The sequence below is a fragment of the Excalfactoria chinensis genome, chromosome 19, assembly GCF_039878825.1.
Source record: "Excalfactoria chinensis isolate bCotChi1 chromosome 19, bCotChi1.hap2, whole genome shotgun sequence".
Lineage (NCBI taxonomy): Eukaryota > Metazoa > Chordata > Aves > Galliformes > Phasianidae > Excalfactoria > Excalfactoria chinensis.
The window spans coordinates 3,724,014-3,743,614 of record NC_092843.1 but is presented as its reverse complement, the minus strand read 5'-3'; the positions used below and the strand labels follow the sequence as shown (position 1 = coordinate 3,743,614).

Sequence of the window (19,601 nt, the reverse complement as noted above, 5' to 3'; positions counted from 1 at the left end):
TTTCTCCCCCCCCTCCCCCCCCGCCCCCCGTTTTACTCGAGGTGGGAGCGCTTTCATTCCTATTTTCTTTTTGGAAGGCTGAGATTTGGACGTCTTATCTGTCTATATTATTTTTATTGTGCACTGGGGGGGCTGGCGGCTCGCTCGCCCTGCAGCATCATCCTTCACCGGCACAGCTTTGATTTGCTTTGATTTTTGATTCGGGGGGGGGTCCACGTGCTCTTTTCCCCCCTGGATCCTGAAGAGGAGGAAGAAGAGGAGGAAGAAGGCGGGGGGGACCCACCTCCGGCTCGGAGCCCCCCGCGGGCGCTGGGGGGGGCTGCGGCAGGCAGGGGTGGGGGGGCCGGGGATGGGGTGCTCTGCGCTCTGAGCTGAGGGGGGGGGCGTCTAGTCCCCTCTTTTCCCCCCCCCACCCCCAATCCCACCCTTGGCTGCCGCCGCCGGTTCGCACGTGGTTGGATTTAGGGGATTTCTGCGGGTTTTTTGGTGCTCGGTTTGGATTTTTTTTAATTATTATTTTTTTTAAGCGAGGGAATAGAAGGGGGGGCTCAGGGCCTGGCTGCCCCCCGCCCTCCTATCGCTGTTTCCCCCCCCCCTCCCAACGCCTCAATATGGGCTCTCCGGAGAAGATGCTCCCCGGGCCGGCCGCTCTGCTCTGCTGCCTCTGCTCGCTGCTGCTGCCCGGTGAGTGCTGCCGGCGCGGGGGGGGGATCACCAATCTGTGTGTACGTTCGTGTGTCTGCATCCCCGAGGGGGGTTTCTCCCCTCTCTGCCCCCCATCCCAGCAGCCGCTGCCCCTCTATGCCCCCTGCATTCCACAGCCCCCACCTTCCCTTCACCCCATGCCCACCTCCCCCCGAGCAAATGGGTAAAGATTAAGACTTTATTCCCGGCTTAATAAAATGACAGATTGCTTCTGAGCGCTGCTAATGGGCTGTTTGCTGGGTGGGTGAGGGGGGGGGGGGGGTGAGGGGGGCAAAGGGGATACGTCTCCCAGCCCCTCGCCCCCCATCCTCCCCCACCCATTTCATTCCTGATGCAGACCGGGGTGCCCCCCCCCCCCCCCCCCTGCATCCTGTGCCAAGTTGGGTGCTGAGAGTCACTGCTGTGCCATCATATAGGGTTGGGGTACGATGATGGGGTATAGGGTTGGGGTACGATGATGGGGTGCAACCTCCTCTCTCCCTCTGATTTGTGCATTTCAAGGTGGGGGTTCCCAGCTGCCTCTTTGGGGGCGGGAGGGGGGGCAATGCCTGCTCTCACTTTCCCTGAGTTGCATTCAAATCACAGCCTTTACCCCATGCTGTGCCCGCTGGTGACAAACTGGCCTGCCCCAGTGATAGCTCTGGGAATAGGGGAACCTGCTGCCTGGGGTGTGTGTGGGGGGCTTTATTAGGGTGTGGCTCTTTTGGGGTGGTTTTCCTATAGAAGCAACTCCTGCAAATGCACCAGGCAAAGCTGCAGAAAGCGGGGAGCTTGTGGGTGCCGTGCATACCCTGTGTTGTCAGCTTGGGGTGTCCCTAAGGGATGCACTGCTGCAGCCTTGGGGTGTGTGGATCGTGTCTCAGCATCCCATGGACACTGGACATGGAGCACTTCGGGGCTTTTCTGAGCATCTGCAGCCCCTGAGGCTCCTGGGGAGCAAAAATGATAATCAAGGAGGGGAGACACTGAGAGTGCTGCAGGAAGCAGGCAGGGGTTATATTTTTCCTTTAGCCTCCCCCCTGCCCCCCCTCCCAAAAGGCTCCTGGGGCAGCTCCGGCAGCACAGCTTTGCCTTGCTGACCCCACAAGTTCACACAGCACCTTTGGGTGCTGTTTCCCCCTGGCACCCCAAAAAGCAGGTGCAGAGCCCCGGCAGTCTGCCTTAAGGGAAACAACAGGTATGGAATGGGCAGCCAGCAGGGAAACGTGCTCATCCTCCCTCTTGAATTTGCCTTTATGAGATGCAGACGTCTGGATCTGGCTTCCCCACGGCACCGCAGGCGGCCGTCAGCCCCGCTGCCAGAGGAATGCTCTGCGATGGGAAATCTCCTGTGCCCACATTTCCTGTGCCCACGCAACACAACCCCATTTCCCCATCCCCTGCTGGGGGTCCTTGAGCTCCCTGTTGTTCCCCAGACCAGCACGGTGGGCACATGTAGCCCCTCAGTGGCCCTAAGGGACCAAGGGGACCCTAAGCTAGGACTGCTGTTTAGGGTACTGGAATCCTTGCAAGGCACCAGCCAACACTTAGGGCTCATTTTGTGGCTGCTGTGGCCTTTCCTGGATAAATAAAGGCTTGCAGGGAGCCAGATAGAGTGGCTGAAGGCTCCACATTCCCCTGGCCTTCCTTCTGGGATGCTTGGGGTGCCTGCTGGGGTCAGCACACGGCCACGCAGAACCCTTCTCTCTTGGTGAAGGAGTTATTTTTTATTCCCTTTACAATGATTATTGTTATTTTTAATACCTCTATGGCCGCTTCACCCCTTGGTGTTCCCTTCTGTTTTGGGAGCCCCATTTGACCGTGTCCCCCCCCAACCAGCAGCTGCCAGAATGAGGATTTTGGCATCCCACATCCCGGATCGGGGCGGCCCCGGGGCTGCATGAGGGTATTACAGAGGGACGGAGCCGGCAGCTCTAAGCCAGAGGAGCTCTTTGGGGTTGCGGCACAGCAGGGATTCACCTGGTGTTGTGTTTGCATTGGGGGTTTGGGTTTGGACGCTGTGTGCTCTCCCTGCTGCTCACCAATCCCATCCCTGCTGTGTGCCTCAGTTTCCCCTCTTACTGTGCGGTGGGCACAGAGATGTGGTGTTATTCAGTGGGGGGAGCGTGTATCTCCATCCCATTGGCAATAGGGTTGGGGCCACGTCGTTCTCCCTGCATCTCTGACCCCATAATTCCCAATGTGACAGGATCCCATGCGTGGAGCTGGGGGTGGAGGATGTGTCCCAACCCCATAAGGGCACACACCGCTTCCCGTCCCCATGTGGGCTTGGAGCATCCCCACCTTTGGGATATTTCAGACCAGCAGGTGGAGATATGCCATAACTCGCTGTTGAAATAGGGAAAATGCAGCTGGCGTTTGCTCACTTGAATGGGTGCAATCCCTGAGCACACCCAGCACAGCCCAGAGCAGGCAGGGAACAGCAGGACCACGGTGCTCCTGTCTGTTAGAGGGATGTAGCCCCCAAGCAGGACTGAACCAGGCAGAAAGCAGTAACCCCAGGCCCAACCCCAGGCTTTGGCTCCAGGCTGCCCTTGCGTGACCCCAGCTGCTCCCTATCACCTTTTCTTCCCCTTGAATTTGGGGTTGAACTGTTGCTTGCTGTTTGACAGCCCAGCAACAGATGAGGCCTATTTAACTGGTGCAGTGTGCTTAAAGATGCTTCATGTGCCTTGATAGCGTGCATCGGTCTGTGTGCATGAGCCTGGTTGCCCCAGTAATTTGGGACCTAAGTTCCACAGCAGGAAGCAGAGGCAGGGCATGGGGCAGCAGCGCTCCCACAGCTGGGCATTGCTCAGTGCTTCCAGGAACCTGGCTCTGTGGTTCAGCTGGAGTCCTTCCAGCCCCCCAAATCCTCTCCATGAAAAACCCCAGCCCCTCTCCAGCAGAGCATCTCCTGACATTGGAATGGGCACAGAGCAGCCACCTGCCTGTCTCCTGCCCCGTGGCTATGAAACGTGGCCTCGTCCTGGGAAATGCAGTGAGATGGAAGAAGGTTTGGCACGACACAACCTGAATTTTGGCTCCTATGAGCGCATCACCCCAAAGGAGTGGCAGGAGGAACCAGTGTGCTCCCCTCCCACCCTGCGCTCATCACAGCTGCTGCACGAGCGTCCCATCCCATCCGTCTGGAAAAGGTCACTCTCTATAATCTAATTGGCATCCTTTATTATTAAATACAGGGCTTTGCTAATGAGCTGCCCCCTGGGAAGGAGGAGGTGGTGGCTGCTTCCATGGGGGGACCTCATGGCGCCAGGGATGGGTGCCTTTGGGACGGGTGTGCAGCGGGGAGCACGGTGCCAAGAGGGCACTGCTGTGGGAGGAGGCAGCTCCTGGTGCTTCCTGCCATAGGAAGAGCTGCTCGATCTCAGTTTCCCTGTGAACTGGGGTCCTCCAGCCAAATTCAGTGGCAGCCCAGGATGTGTGCTGCTAGGAGAGGCACAAACCCAAGTGTGGGGATTTGTTGGCCGTTGCCTCTCCCCTAAAGGACCCTGGTATAGATGCTCTCTCTGTGCCCTGCTTTCCCAGGCTGCTGCCCCACTTGTTGCTGCCCAGGTCGATAACCCACAGCTTGCTGTGCTCCGTCCCAGGAGGATGCTGCAATCACAGCAGTTTGCTTTTCCTCCCTGATGAAGCCACCGTCTCCCGCTGGGCAGCGTTTTCCCTTCGCTGCTGTGCAATATTTGCCATGCTTGATTTTTAAATCTCTCTGCTTGAGATCTCAGATTCTTTTGCATCCCAGCCCTGCGAGTTACTGCACCAGGTTCTGCTCTGTCCCTTGCAGGACCGACAAAAGTTCAGCATTTCGGATCGTCCCTCTGCTCTCCAGATTTCTTTTCCATGCTGGACCTCATCCCTCTTGCAGTTTGTACCCCATCCCCCCACCCTGCTGCATTCCAAAGCCCCTGGGCGTTCCTGTGGACATTCATGCTCGGGCAATCCCTCATCCTTGTTATTATATATATATATATATATATATATATATATATATTTACCCACCGCCTTTTAATTCATTTCTTCATTTTTCTTCCTCCTCCGCAGAGGCCGTTCTCCTTCCCGGCCCCCAACCTGTCCCCTGGTGTGATTTGTGGAAATTGCTCTAAAGTAGCTGCTGCGTAAAAGCCTTGCCTGCTCCCAGGATTTATAGCAGGCTGCGCCTGTGTGCGGCACATCCCATTTAGGCCGTATTTATTTATTCCTATGGGTTTCTTCCCCCCATCCCTTTGATTAGTTTCCTGGGGGAAATGCAGGGCTCAGCACTGCAGCCTGGGGCACCCAGTGTGCGCCCTGCTGGCATTGCCTTGTGTTGCTTCTTGCCACTGTGCTGGGCTGGAGCTGGAAGGGCTGCTGTACTACCAGCACAATGATCTTATTGGGAGATTGGGGGGGGGAGGAGGATTTCCAAGGATGCTCCCAGGCAACAGCATCTCCATCCAGCCCCTCTCAAACTCTAAAAAAAGGGAGAGTCAACTAGTGCCTGCACAGTCCTATATTAGACACCGAAGAATCCACCACTGCCACCCATAGGAAGATTCGGTTTCCTTTTCCCATTCATTACCCACTCAATCCTTCCCCTGGGCTTTAGAGATCACTCTTCTGGAATGGGCCTTCTTACCCTTCTTACCATGGGGCTTCTCAACACCATCGCCGCTATGGGGCAGACAGAGTTGGGGACCAGGATGGCTGAGGGATTTGTGTCCCCCTGTCTCCGTAGCTTCCCATTGGCCATCTCACTGCTGTGCGCCGGGGGAGGTGACTGTACATTTGTAACAATTATTCACTTAATTGACTTCCAATTAGCTAACGCTGGAGATGGAAGCTCGCACCGCGCCGGGGATCTTGTTGTCTTTCATGTCGCCGAAAACAATTTCCAAGGCTCCAGCTGATGGGAAGCATTTTCTGAGTTCCTCATGAGAGCTGGGCTTCCTGGTTCAGCTCCTGTCTCTTTGCTGGGAGGGCTTTCCCAATCTGTGCTGTGCTACAGTGCAAAGCGGGGGTCCTGCTGCCCTGTGACCCCCCATCATCCAAACTTCCCAGAGATAGGAATGGGTACTCGAGGCTGTGGCCAATTGTAGCACTGCCAGGGCTGAACCTTTGAGGTCTGGGTGGAGGTGGAATGGATGCTGCTGGCTTTGAGGTTGGACATTTGTGGTGGTGGCCTTGTGGTGGAACCATCCTCTTGGAACCTTAGCAGTGACCTGGAGGTGACAGCTGCACCATAGGGGCTGGGCTGCGCAGGGGCCATCTTTGGGATCTTGGACCACTAATTAAACCCCGTCAGCCTTTTTGTCCCCCTGGGTGACCAGAAACTCCAAGAAGTGCTAGAAGAGCTTCCTCAGTCATCACATCATGGAGCTGGGCTGTGTTGGAACAGACGGGGCCACAGCCCCCAGCAACAGCCCTATTTTATTATCCAGTGTTTTTCTATCTGCTTTTCCCTAGTTAAGTGGGGATATATGTGCCGGGAGCCCCCCACTATATCCCATAGGATAAGCCGGGATCAAGTTCCCCCCTGGAGTGTGGCTAAAGTGATCCCTATGGCAAACAGCTGGGGCTGGAGCTAAGCTGAAGCTCAGTGCTGGATATCAGTGCTGAATGAGGGAAGTGGAGAAGGGGGAGGAGGAAGAGGAGGAGGCTGTTCAGCCTTGGGAAAGTTAGTGGGAGCAGGGATGGAGGGGCTGAGGAGCCACAACCACATTGTCTGGCCATCAGCCTTTCTTCCCATGTGTCCATCTGTCTGACCCCAGCAGCCCCAAGCAGTGATGATGGAGTTGGGTTTATCTATGGGGTTGGGAGATTCTTTCAGCACTGGAGAAGCAACGACCTCCCCTGGCCTGGGGGGCTCTTGACATCAATGCATGGTTGTGGGTGCTGTCACATCGCATCCTGCACTGCTGTCCCCATGTGACCCCACTGCCAGCCCAGTGGCCCATCTGGCTGCGTGGCTGCGGCGACGTGGGGCACATCTGGCCAGGCAGATGTGGCTGCTCGAGGGTGGGGGGTCATCACCAGTTGTGTGTTTCTGCCTCCCTCTCTGCTCTCTCTCCCTGCTGTGGCTCAAAGTCCACCCTGGTTTGCCACAGAGGGAGCTGGGAAGGATGTGCGTGTCCTGTCCTTCTATGGGGCTGGGGGGGTCCTCAGTCCATGGGGCCCAGGCAGCCCCTGGACTGGTCAGAAACTGCTTTTTGCTTGTGGTGCTGAGCTGCGAGGGTGGAAGAACCATATGGTCCTCCCTGTGCCAGCCTAATAAAATCAGGAATGCAGGTCAGGCACTGCAAATCCTGTTAAATGCAGCGGGCCGGTGCAGAGTGGAGTCAGTGGCCAGGGCTTAACCCATCTGTCTCCCTAAACTGAGTCAGGGGTGATGGCAGAGGAACCACCCTCCCCCTCCTGGGGGCTGCTGTGTTGGGACAGCCTGCCTGGGGTCTCCTGAGCTGCTGGGCTTTCCTTCCTCCCTCTTTCCCTCCCTTCCTTCTACCTACTTACCCTTTCTCTCACCAACTCCTCCTTTCTTCCACCTGCCCTTCCTCTCTTCCTTCTACCCTTCTTTCCTTCCACCCTTCTTCCATCCTTTCCATCCATTCTCCATTCTTCTCCCTGGTTCCATTATCCCTCTCTACCCATGTCTGTTTGTCTTGACCCCATGTCCTTCCTCACCCCACTCTCTATCCCCCTTTGATGCAGAGGCTGTAGGAATAAAAGCTCTGGGCTGCTATTAGCCTTGGGCTGGACATAGCCAGCCAGACCCTGCCCTGTAGGATTAGTTTATGGCCAAGGAGTGGCAACACCCATCACGTCCCCCCTCCTGGCTACAGATTATAGCATCGTTTAAATGCATTTTGTCTGCGGAAGGAAATAGCATCTCAGGGTGCCAGCAATCCGCCTGTGCTGCACTAATCATGACCACAGTGTTAATCTGCAGCCCGGCTCATCCCCCATGGCACTGAGATCTGTGTGCATGGTGAGGAGCTCGGAGCCACACTGCTGTCCCATTGGCATTGTCACCCAGGTCCCCTGTTGCTGAAGGGGTCCCCTGAGGGGAGCAGGCCTTTGGGTGCATTTCCTTTGTGGAATGATTTAAGTATTCTCCAGACACTGGAGATTTTTAAAGGATAACAATTACAGTTTCAGTGATTCAGCATCAAGCTTCAGCGTTTTGCCTGGCTCCCCATGCCTCCATTCATTCTTGCAGGCATTTGCGTGGTTATCCCAGTGTAACTCTGGTCTGGGGATCTTTTCACAACTCTGCTTTTCAGCAAGGAGTCTCATGGCTTGGAAAGTAAAAAAAACAAGGGGGAATGGCAGGAGCAGCTTTGGCTGCACAGGGCAGGGCTGTGCTGCAGCTGACCCAGTGGTATCAGCAGCATGGTGGCTGGTCCTGAGGGTGGGACAAGCTGCATCCTGGGTGACAGAGCTGTGGATGCCAATAGTGCCCCTATCAAGTGCTAATCCTGTTAAGAGCCTTCCTAAGCTGTTAACCCCTGCAGCAGTTAAATCCAGGGTGTGTTACAAGGCCTCGCCTTGCTAAGCCATGTGCTGCAGGAACCAGCATGCCAATTGCCCCAGCTTTTTGGAACCAGTGTTCTCTCTTCTGCATCACCAGCGGAAACTGAGGCAGAGCTTCAAGCAGCAGCAATCCTACAGCTGTGTGGGTGCAACCACATTGATGTTGCATCTGGTAAAACCCTGCCTGTGTATCCGCACTCCCTCCCATGTCCCTAGGTAGAAAATAGGGGTAGGAGCAATAGATTAGGCAGCCCCCCTGGAGCAATCCCCCATTGGAAGCCCCCATCCAGGTGCTGTTCTGAGTGCTGAGTTGTCACATCAGAGCCTTTCACCATCCGTAATTTGGGTGCCACTGTTGGAAGCTGGAGTCGCTGGGGAATGGCTGCAATCAGCGCCAGGGCTGCTTTCTGTGCGACGGGGAGCTGCAGGGAGGGGAAGCATCCTGGGAATTGCTGGCAGATGCAGATGAGAAGACCTTGAGATGTCTTCTTTGAGATGTCTGCAGTGAGGGGCTGCGGCACAAGGGCTGGTGGGTACTGGATGGGAGATGCAAAAGCTGCCCATGGGGCTGGGCTTAGTGCATCCCGCCAGCTGTAGCTTGGGGCAGGGTCTGCCCCGCAGACTCCATCAGTATGTTGGCAAAGGGTTGATGGAAATGAGGAATCAGCCTTTTATCCCCTATTCCTGCACATCCGGATCCAGTTTTAGGCAGGCCCTTGACATCCTGGATGCTCCATCCCGCACCAAGGGCTGGAGATCTCACTGGGAAGCACAGAGATTCCCAAGGTTCTGGGGTGGTTAACAGGAGTGTAAACTGTCTCAACTTTTGCTGCCCTTGCTGGATATTCTGGGGCTGCAGAACCTCGTACTTGCTATGGAAGCTCAGAGTTGGATGTCCCACAATAACAATCCTCTCCATCCCCTTCACAGCCCAGGCCAAGGGGCCAGCACCCAGCCCTGAGCCCCTTGAGCCCCCTGGTGCCGCGATGCTGCCTGTAAGCTACCGCCTATCCAACACCCGCTTGGCCTTCTTCCTCAAGGAGGTGGGCACCAGCCCCCCAGCCAACAGCAGCACCCCTCTGCAACGATCCGAGCCCTTCGTTGTCTTCCAGACCAAGGAGCTGCCTGTGCTCAATGTTACCCTGGGACCCTTTAGTACGGGGTTGGTGCTGCCCAAGGAGCACCTGCAGCCTTCCAGCACCCTGGAAGTTCCCAACCGCCTCACAGTCAACTGGAAGGTGCGCGCCTTCATCATCCAGCCCCGGTTGGTGGCCAACCAGCCCGTGGTCCAAGTGCTCTTCTACGTGGCCGGTCGGGATTGGGATGATTTTGACGTCACCGATCGGTTGCCCTGCGTCAGGCTTCATGCCTTCCGTGATGCCCGCGAGATCAAGAGCTCGTGCCGGCTGCGGGGCAGCCTGGCCACCTGCCTGGTGCAGGCTGAGCTGCCTCACGCCTGGTTCCGGCCCGCTGCTGTGCCACTGGGCCGCAGGAAGGGTCCTGATGGCATGGAGGTTCCAGGTGAGAGCCAACAAGTGGAGCTCTACTACACTCTTCACGCCCCTGATGGGGCCGGACAGTGCCTTGGGGACACATCGGCATCATCCCCTCGTCGAGGGACTGGAGGGGCAAGGACTGAGGGTCCCACGCAGCACCCACTGTTGCGCATTGGTAGTGTCAGCCTCCTGCAGCCTCCCCCTGCACAGCCCATGCAGGAGCATCAGTTGGATGGCAATATCTTCATCCGCCTGCCTGACCGGCCGCTGAAGCCAGGTGAGGTGCTGAGCATCCTCCTCTACCTGATGTCCAACTCCACGGTGGAGCACTTCACCCTCAGGTAGGGTCCTGATCCCATGACCCATGTCTGTTGGCAGGGATTGGTCGTTTTGACTGGGTTGGGTGGAGCAGTGACGTCTTCACTATGGATGATGTCTCTGAGATTCAAGAGGAATTTGGGGTGAAAAGTCCTTCTGTACACACAGAAGAGTGGTGAAGATGTCTGGGGGGGGGGGGGTACAGGGATATGGGATCCTGCCCTGATCATGGCTCTCTGCAGGGTGAAGGCCAAGAAGGGGGTTAACCTGCTCAGCACCAAGTCGAGGAGTGGGCAGTGGCTGGTGAGCTCGGAGCTGCTGACGGGTGGCAAACACTCCACGGCCACCGTCGACGTGGCCAGGGTGGAGGGCGCCGGGCCCAGGTAACCATCGACCATACCCACTAAATCGTGTCTGTCACTTCCATATCTCCACGGGTCTTGAACACCTGGTGTGGGGTGCAGGGTGGTGTGGTTGGGTGTGATCTACTTCATGGCCAACACCAAGCTGGGGCTCAAGCGATGTGCTCCTGGGTCATGGCAACATTGTGCTGCTGCATTGTCATTTCTCAGCTGGTATTTACCCAGTTGATTCAGATGATGGTGGGTGCGTGAAGGCATGAAGGATCCTCCTGTTTGAGGTGGAAGTATTTTAATTTTTGTAAAAGTTGTAATACCGTGGATGGTAGCAGCTCTTTATTGGTTGCTGTGAATGAATGGAGAATCCCTTTGGGAAGAAAGGGGAGCACTCCCCAGATAAGGTCTCTCTGGTCATGGATGAGTGTTGGATTGGGAGCATGAACCTAGACACCACTTGGGCTGTTCTGCCCTGCTGGGCACAGGGATGATGCCTATGGTTCCTCATGGTTCTGGCTTGGGTGATGAAAGGCTTGAGTTGGCCAAGGAGAATCCAAGGGACAAAGTTGAGAATGATCAGAAGGACAAAGATGAGTTAAAACCCAGAGGGTGCTCTGGGAAGGGGAGATGTGGGACTGGCTCTTGAGCATAGGGGGACTGTTGGGGCTCCTTGATTTGGTAGGGGCTGGATATCTGTCAAAGTCACTAGCAGGAAGGACTGTGACACACTGGGTTGTTCCCAGGTGGTGACATCTCCATCACCTGGTGCCTTCAGGAGCTGGGAGGGAAAAGCCTCCAGGAGCTGGGTTAGAGCAAACTGATGCTCTCAAGCTGTGCTGAAAGATGCCAATTGTGGCTATAGCAGAGGGACATCAGTGCCTGTGGCCACAAGCCACCCTGCCCACTGCAGGAATGGCCCTGTACCCCCCAGGAGCCATGCACTGCAGGCATAGAGGGCTCCATCTCCCCTCTCCTTCCCCAGCCCCCCCTTTGCCTCTGCTGCCAACTCAAATCAGCCTTGAAAGGTTAGAGACGGGAGATGAATTTAAAGTGATTACAATCACCTTTTAGACAAACAACTCGATCAAATATTAACGTAATGGAAATGATGAATGACTCAAAGCCGTGTTGCCCTCTGGGCCGTGTAAGCACAAGCATTTTGCCTCAGGGGCAGCGGGGATTGGAGGGAATCTGGTACACCCATAGTTTTGGGGTGATAATGGCCAATACTGGCAATTTTGCACTCCAGTATCTTCATCTTAAGTCTTTTCCCAAATCCAGGCAGCTTTGCTCTGCCAGGGATGCTCGGGGGGATGGAGAAGACATTGGGCTTTGTTGTGCTGCTACAAGGAATCCCTTTCACTCGTTATATATTTATAAGTGAGAAACTGTCTGCATCCAGCATCCCCAGATTGATGGGACTTTCTTGATGGCTTCTGTGTGCTGAGATGAGATCAGGACTATTTCAGCACTCCTCACCCTGCTCCATTCTCCTGCTCCAAGGAGGCTTTTGCTGGATCTACAGGGAAAATGCTTTCTCTTTGTATGGGCTTTCATAGGAGCATCTGTGTTTGGGCTGAGCATCATGGTGGTGACCACTCTGGTCCCTTCATCATGCAGGGGCACCCCTGAGGAGGGACCCACTGGAGATGCTCTGCATCAGGGACCATACAGAGCACCCAACTCACTGCATCCTCCTCTGGTCCCCTGCCAGGGATGGAGAATCCTCCTCTGAGATCATGCAGCTGGATTTTGAGATGGAGAACTTCACCAGCCAGTCGGTGACACGCCGCATCATGTGGCACATCGACTACCGGGGCCGTAATCCTCCACCTGATCTGGAGAAGGTGGTGACAGAGCTGACGGTCATCCAGAGGGACATCCGGGCCATTGTGCCCCTGGCCATGGTAAGAGGCCTTGCACTTGCTCATGCCTTCTGGTTTGATAGTGGGGATGGCTTATTGTCCCTTGAGGATTTTGCAGGGAGAGATGGATGCCGATGCAGTCTACAGTGCTCCTGGCTGTCTCACTAGCTCATCTGTCCCATATCCCCTTCTGCAGAATCCATATATCCATGCATCCCACTGTAGTTGTACAGGGCTGGAGCAAGAGAAACAGGAGAAAGACCAGGCAGAGCTTGGGCCCAGAGCTGGAGCAGGAGAGCAGGCTGCCCTCCAGTGACTGTCTCCTTTGCACCTTTTCTCCCCAGGATACGGAAATCATTAACACAGCCATTCTGACAGGCCGGACAGTGGCCATTCCTGTGAAGGTCATTGCAATTGAGTTGAGTGGTGTCATTGTGGATGTCTCAGCTATGGTGGAGTGCAAATCCAACAATGAGGACATCATCAAGGTGCGTACAAGAGGGATAACTCCCATCTCCTGACCCAGGAGTGCATCCCTGCTGAGCCTCTCTGGTGGTTTCAATCCCTCTGTGCCTGTCTGCGGAGAGAAGGCCAATGCATTTTGTCACTGTCCTCACCGAAGGCCATTGGATGCTGTGGTGCTGCGCACGCTGGCACCAGGCAGCAGCAATAACTATGGGTTATCGCAGTACTTAGCGCTGATAAGGTGAAATACTGTCGCCTTGAGATGTGAACCACATGTTTTCATCAGCGGCTTCACATGCGCCTCTGGGTGACATTCATCTCCTGTGTGGGATTTAATGCTGGGCTGAGCTGTGAGGGTCAAGCAAAGCACTGGGGACAGTGGGACACAGGAGACAGGGGCTGTGTGGGATTGGGGCTGCTCCACTGAGCACAAAACACGTGCAGACTCCCGTGGTGATGTTGGCCCACGCATCCCTCAGCTGACTCGGCAGAATCAGCCCTCAAACGCAGCCACGGGTGTCTATTCTTTCATCACCATACCCATTCAACCGTATATATTCTTCTATCATTCTATGTATCCATCCAGCCACCCGCCTGCACTGTTCCATCACCATACCCATCCATCCATCCGCCCACCCACCCCTAGACGTCGTGCCTTCTCCCAGCCCCGTCAGTGTTGGGATGTGCTCTCTCCATGGGCCCCTGGGAGCCGTCAGCCCCGTGGGAGCTGATGTCACAACCTGTTTACCCAAGTTCTCCAACAAAACCCTGATCCATGCGATTTACAGCACCGGCTCTAATTTATGGAGGCCGGTCCTCCGCAGCGTGATAAAACACTGGAGCAATAATACACTTCAGGATGGACTCCAAGACACTTAAACTGTTTAATGTGCTGCCTTTCGACTCATAAATCTATTTACATGCTGTCCCCAGACCCGGGGGGAGCAGACACATGCACACAAGCGGGGATGAATAATACATAAAGCAGCCCTCCAGCCCCGTGTGCTCTCCTTCCACTCGCCATCCACAGCCCCATGCAATTCCTTGCTGAGTTATTTTGTGTTTGTGCTGGTGATGTGTTTCCGAGGGAGCTCTCAGTTTCCTGCTGAGATTGGGCACTATGATTACGGTGTCAGGGCTATAAAGCTGTTACATAAATCAGAGCTTACATGGTGAGATCCACTGTCTGTTACTGTGAATAATATAGAAATAAGGAGGGACGAGGAGTGGGAAAAGGCTGCTTATCTCCATGCTGTGTGTGGTGTAGTGGTGATGGTTGCATAGACAGAATGCATCTTGGATGTGGAGGACATGGTGGCTGGAGATTGATGATCTTTAGGTCTTCCAGCTGGAGTCATTCTGTGATTCTATGACATGGCAGTGAAGGTGCTGCAGCCACCCATGAAGGCTGGTGACAGAGTGTGGGTGTGAAATGCCACCCTCATCTCCTCTATGGGCACACAGGAATGTGTTAATGGTTGGGCTAGATGAGCTTTGCTGTCTTCCCAACCTTAAGGATTCTATGACACGGGGCATCTCCTCGTGCTCTGCCCATGCAGAGTCACATAGTGACCTCAAGCACCATGCACATGCTGAGGGATATGCATGGAGAGATGATGTCTCCCCTTGATCCCATGCTTGAGGCTGTGCCAAGGGAGGAGCTCTGCACAGGAGTGAAGCTGTCGGTGCCTTGGCTCTCAGCCCAGGCAGACCTCAGCCTCGTTTCCCAGTGCCTTGCTGCAAATCCGGGAAGTATCTCCCAACAAGTGTACACTTCATTTAAAAGCTAATCTGCAGTCACTCCATCATCAGGACAGGGCTGATATGCTGCTATTTTTTGTTGTCATTCCCTTCCCCCCGCCCTCACCCCCCCCCTTTCATTCCAACCTAGAGAAAAACAAGTGGCCCCCAGAACAAGATGCTGGGGGGATTTATTAGGTAAGGTAATGCAAGCAGCATCCCATCATATTTATTGTGATAAATGGCTCAATATCCAGAGCTGGAGGATTTACCCAAAAGCTCATCTTTATTCAAATGCTGCCCTGTCAGAGCTGAGATTGTCTTTTTAGAAAGCTTTGGTACAAGGACAAGAAGTAAACCCCATTAGTTGGGCTCAGGCAAAGCTGCAGACATGGAGTGGGAGTCCCCAGCCCAGTGCCTCCTTCCTGCTGGCTGGGAAAGAGAAGGTGTTGTTGGCTCTGTTGCACTGAGCCACACAATGCTGTGGTGGCAACCTCTTAGCTCCTTAATTGCCTTGGAATCGTTGGTAATAAGTGGCCCCCACAGGAAGTATTTGTTTCATAGCAAATTTAACTAATGACATTTGCATAAATGGGAATTAAAAGAGGAAGAGAGAGAGGAGGTGAATGCGAGGATTCAGATGGACTCTGGGAAGGTTTTTCTGGAGTCAGTAGGAAGCACTGGGATAGGGAGGTGGGCATGGGGCTGCATTCCCTTCTGTGGCAGGCACTGGTGGATACCTGCAATGGTTGGCCACTGCTTGCTGCCTGCTCTCCCTAGCCGTAGGTGGGGGAGATTTGGGGACAGATGTCCCATTACACCCTCCCCATTTTCTCCTCTCCCCAGGTCTCCAGCAGCTGTGACTACGTCTTTGTCAGTGGGAAGGAGTCGCAGGGCTCCATGAGTGCCCGGGTCACCTTCACCTATGAGCACCTTTCTGCCCCGCTGGAGATGACGGTGTGGGTGCCCAAACTGCCGCTGCACATTGAGCTCTCAGACTCACGGCTGAGCCAAGTGAAGGGCTGGAGGGTGCCCATCCTGCCGGACAGGAGGTGGGTGCTGGGGGCACAGCATTAGGGGTACCCCAGGACAAGGGAGGCAACGATAGGCTGGGATAGGTCCACAGCAGGACCTCAAGACAGGGGCATGGGATGTGCTAGAGAAGACAAGGTGAAGGTGGCAGAAGTCCGGTGGTCGTGTTCTGCTTTTTAATGAGGGCAGTTTCAAAAATAATGGAACCAGACTTTTCTGCAGTGAAAATGTGGATTGTGGATGCAAACATGGATTGTAGAAGCAGGTTGCATTTTTTGGATGGATAGAGGAAAATGTCACAATGAAAATGGCTGAACACTGGGACCAGTGAGGAATATTCATCCATGTCAACAGTCAAAATTCCTATGGATAAGGCTAGGAGCTGCCAAGCTCCAAACTTAATGCTGCTTTGAGATCTAGAGACCTTCAGGTGTCCCTCCCAAATTAAGATATCTTGTCCTTTCAGCTGATTAGGGGGCAGAGATTTTGGCTACCCCATTTTCTGCTAAAGCCCTCAGAGACCTCATGGACAACAGGCAATTTCTGACCAGGCTCCATCATGCTTTTACCCTGCTTTGCAACACCCTGCACTTCTCCATGCCCTGCCACCTGTCTCCTGTCCCTGTCCCACAGGTCAGTGCGGGACAGTGAGCATGAGGAGGATGAAGAGGAGAGGAAGCAGAGCCGGGGCTGTGCTCTGCAGTACCAGCACGCCACACTGCAAGTCTTCACCCAGTTCCACACCACGGCAGCAGAGGGCACAGGGCAGGTGGTCACCATGCTGGGACCCGACTGGCTGGTGGAGGTGACCGACCTGGTCAGTGATTTCATGCGTGTGGATGACCCACGGGTGGCCCACCTGGTGGACAGCTTCACGCTGGCTGGCAGAGAACCAGGCACCACACTCTTTAAGGTACCCCTGGTTAACTTTCCCCTTCCCAACAACATGGTATGAGGTTGGCGGGTGGTGACGGTCCCCTCATCCCCTGCAGGTCGTGTCCCCACTCATGGAGGCTGTGCTGGGTGAGACACTGGTGACGGTGGCAGAGGAGAAGGTCAGCATCACAGACCTGAAGGCCCAGGTGGTCTCCAGCCTCTCACTGTCCCTCCACCCTAGCCCTGGAAATAGCCACACCATCATTGCTCGCACGGCTGCCCAGCAGACCCTCAGCTTCCTCAAGCAGGTGAGGCCCAGGCTTGGGGGGGACTCAAGGTGGGATGGAGTTCCATCTAAAATGTCCTCTTCCCACCTCAAAGTAGCTCACAAATCTTGTCCATGTCCATGTGGACAGAGGTCTGGAGGAAAACTCATAGAGTTCGTAGCTCTGGTAGCCCTGATCCATGCCTTGGAGGCTGAGATTTGGGGTTTGTAGAAGTCCTGCTTATCCTGTGGGGCTGAGATTTGGGGAGAACCTCATTTGTAGAGGTCCTGCTTGTCCTATGGCCTCTACCTGGGAGCCTTGAAGCTCTGTCCCCTGAACTTTTCCTCCAGACCAAGCCCTGGGTAGCAATGGGGAAGGGGTTGAGCATCAGCACTATCTGATACCAGGCCAGAAAGTGGTCTGCACCTTGTTCCAAACCCTCAGCAGGCCCCGTGTTTGGGCAACTGTGGGGAAAACTGAGGGAAGAACAGGCAAAAGAGAAAAGCTAGGTGGTGGTTGGGAGCAATAAAACAAATCGATAGGTGGATGGGTAGAGGATGAATTGCATGGGGGAAGGATGTGAAGGAGAAGGGATGGATGGAGAGATGGAGGTGCAGGTGGGACTGGCATCGTGCTGGGCAACCGGTGCCTGTGTTGGTCCCGCAGGAAGCGCTCCTGAGCCTGTGGATTTCCTACAGCGACGGCACCACAGCCCCTCTCTCCCTCTACGACCCCAAGGACTACAACCTGGTGGTGAGCAGCCTGGATGAGAAGGTGGTGACGGTGACCCAGGACCGAGCCTTCCCCTTGGTGGTGGCGGAGAGCGAAGGTGCGGGGGAATTGCTGCGGGCCGAGCTGGTCATCTGCGAGAGCTGCCAGAAAACCAAACGTAAGAGCGTGCTCTTCACAGCCCTGGCCAGCGTGCGGGTCCATTTTGGCTCTGAGGAGGATCCGACCTATGACTATGACCACGTTCCCAGCAGACCAGGGCTGGAGACGGGGTCAAGCACCACTCTGCGGGCAGAGGTGGAGAGAAAAGCGGAGCCGAGCGAGGACAGTAGGATGCCCAGTGCGTCTCACCCCACAGAGGACTTCCCCACCATCCCCACTGGCTTTGTCCAGGTGACCCGGGGGCTGACGGACCTGGAGATAGGCATGTATGCCCTTCTGGGTGTCTTCTGTCTGGCCATTTTGGTCTTCCTCATCAACTGCATTGTCTTTGTGTTGAAATACCGTCACAAACGCATCCCACCTGAAGGCCAGACCAACATGGACCACTCCCACCACTGGGTCTTCCTGGGCAACGGGCAGCCCTTGCGGGCTCACAATGACCTCTCCCCACAGCCTGAGAGCCCTGGGAACCCCCTGGAAAACGTGCAGACCTGCTGCCATGCGGACCACCACAGCAGCGGGAGCTCACAGACCAGCGTGCAGAGCCAGGTCCATGGCCGTGGGGACGGTTCCTCGGGGGGTTCCACACGGGATCAGAGTGAGGACCCCCTCAACTCACCCACTTCCAAACGGAAGCGGGTTAAGTTCACCACCTTCGCCACGCTGCCCACCGACGAGCTGGCTTACAACTCCATCCCCATCGCCGATGAGGAGGACTTGGAGTGGGTCTGCCAGGACATGGGGCTGCAAGACCCCGAAGAGCTTCACAACTACATCCGCAGAATCAAAGAGATCGCTTAACGCAGGGGCAGAGGGGATGGGGTGGGAGGGAGGGGGCTGCCACGCCGTGCCACGCCACGCCATGCCACACCACACCAGCTGCTTCCTGGGGCCCGAGACCCACGTTGGGCTCTCTCGCAGGTTCCCTTTCGCACATCTCACATCCTCCTCACCCCATGCGGAGGCACCTCTGGGGGCTGTTTTTCTTTTCTTGCCCTTTGCCGTCTGCTTGTCCCCAGGGTGGGGGCACCAAACCTGAAGTGAGCGGGATCCACAGGGGATGCAAGCTGGGGGCTGGAGATGGATGGGGATGGATCTTGTGTGTGTGCAATGGTGAATGGGATGAGATGATGCTGCGGGTCCTGCAGTGCATGGGTTGGAGGAGGGGAGACATCCCACTGGCCCACCGCAGGGAGGTGGTGGGTGGGGGTTCCCAAAAGCCATCCACTGTACATGGGGGTTGCACAATTGCTGCACCTGGTTGCACAGTTTTGGAGGTGAGCACTGGTGTGGGGATTTGCCATCCTACGGGTTGTGCGGGGAAAAAAGTGGGGGCAAAGCCTGCACCCCCACCTCAAGCTTACCACCTGCTCCATGTGGGGTGGTGACATTAATGTTTGCCATCACAGCATCCCTTGGGGACTGCCTTTGCCCTTGGGCTGCTGGTTCCTGCCCTCCCAGCAGCAGGCTGGGAGATGCTGTTGGGATGTCATGCAAGCTCCCTGCCTGGTGGGCATTCCCAGTCCCAGCCCATTTCCCCTAGCCCCAGCCCACTGGGGACTCCCACAGCCAGGGTCAGCCTCCGTGGTGCCTTCTGACTGCCATAACCTCCCTGGCCATCCCGCTCCCAGCCCCAAAGTCCCCCCTCGCATCACAGAGCATCCTCAGACAGGCTGACCCCAGGGGGACCACCTTGGTACCAGCGGTTGGGGTCCTACATGGGGGCTCCCAGCATCGCCCATTGGAGGGGGAGGCGGCAGCTGGCAGCGGATTATTTCTGGATTGGAAGTTACCCACCACTGTGTCTATTTTTTTTTTTTTTTCTTAAATAAAAGACTACAAAAACTAAAAAACAAAACAAGCAAAAAAACCACAAAAAAACTACCAAAAAAAACCTAAAAAAGAAAAGGCAACCAACAACACAACCACAAAGGAAACGAAAAGCCAAAACCAAAATGCACCATCCTGGGGGCATTGCTTGTTTCTAACACCCATCGGAATAGCAAATGCTTTGGGGTCAAAGCTGTGGATCTGGGGCCACCCCTCAAAAATCCTCCTCACCTCAACAGCCCCATCAAAGAAGTG

At 55.3% G+C, this 19,601-nt stretch overlaps 1 protein-coding gene across 1 annotated transcript; it reads left to right on the top strand.

Moving 5' to 3' along the window:
- The first annotated feature begins 292 nt into the window (after nt 1-292).
- Nucleotides 293-19,363, top strand: TMEM132E (transmembrane protein 132E). The gene is made up of 9 exons (XM_072353777.1): nt 293-684; nt 9,142-10,048; nt 10,268-10,408; nt 12,096-12,288; nt 12,591-12,734; nt 15,298-15,503; nt 16,117-16,396; nt 16,476-16,667; nt 17,292-19,363. The coding sequence occupies exons 1-9, from the start codon at nt 612-614 to the stop codon at nt 18,315-18,317; spliced, it is 3,162 nt and encodes a 1,053-aa protein (XP_072209878.1). The 5' UTR covers nt 293-611; the 3' UTR covers nt 18,318-19,363.
- The last annotated feature ends 238 nt before the right edge of the window (nt 19,364-19,601 follow it).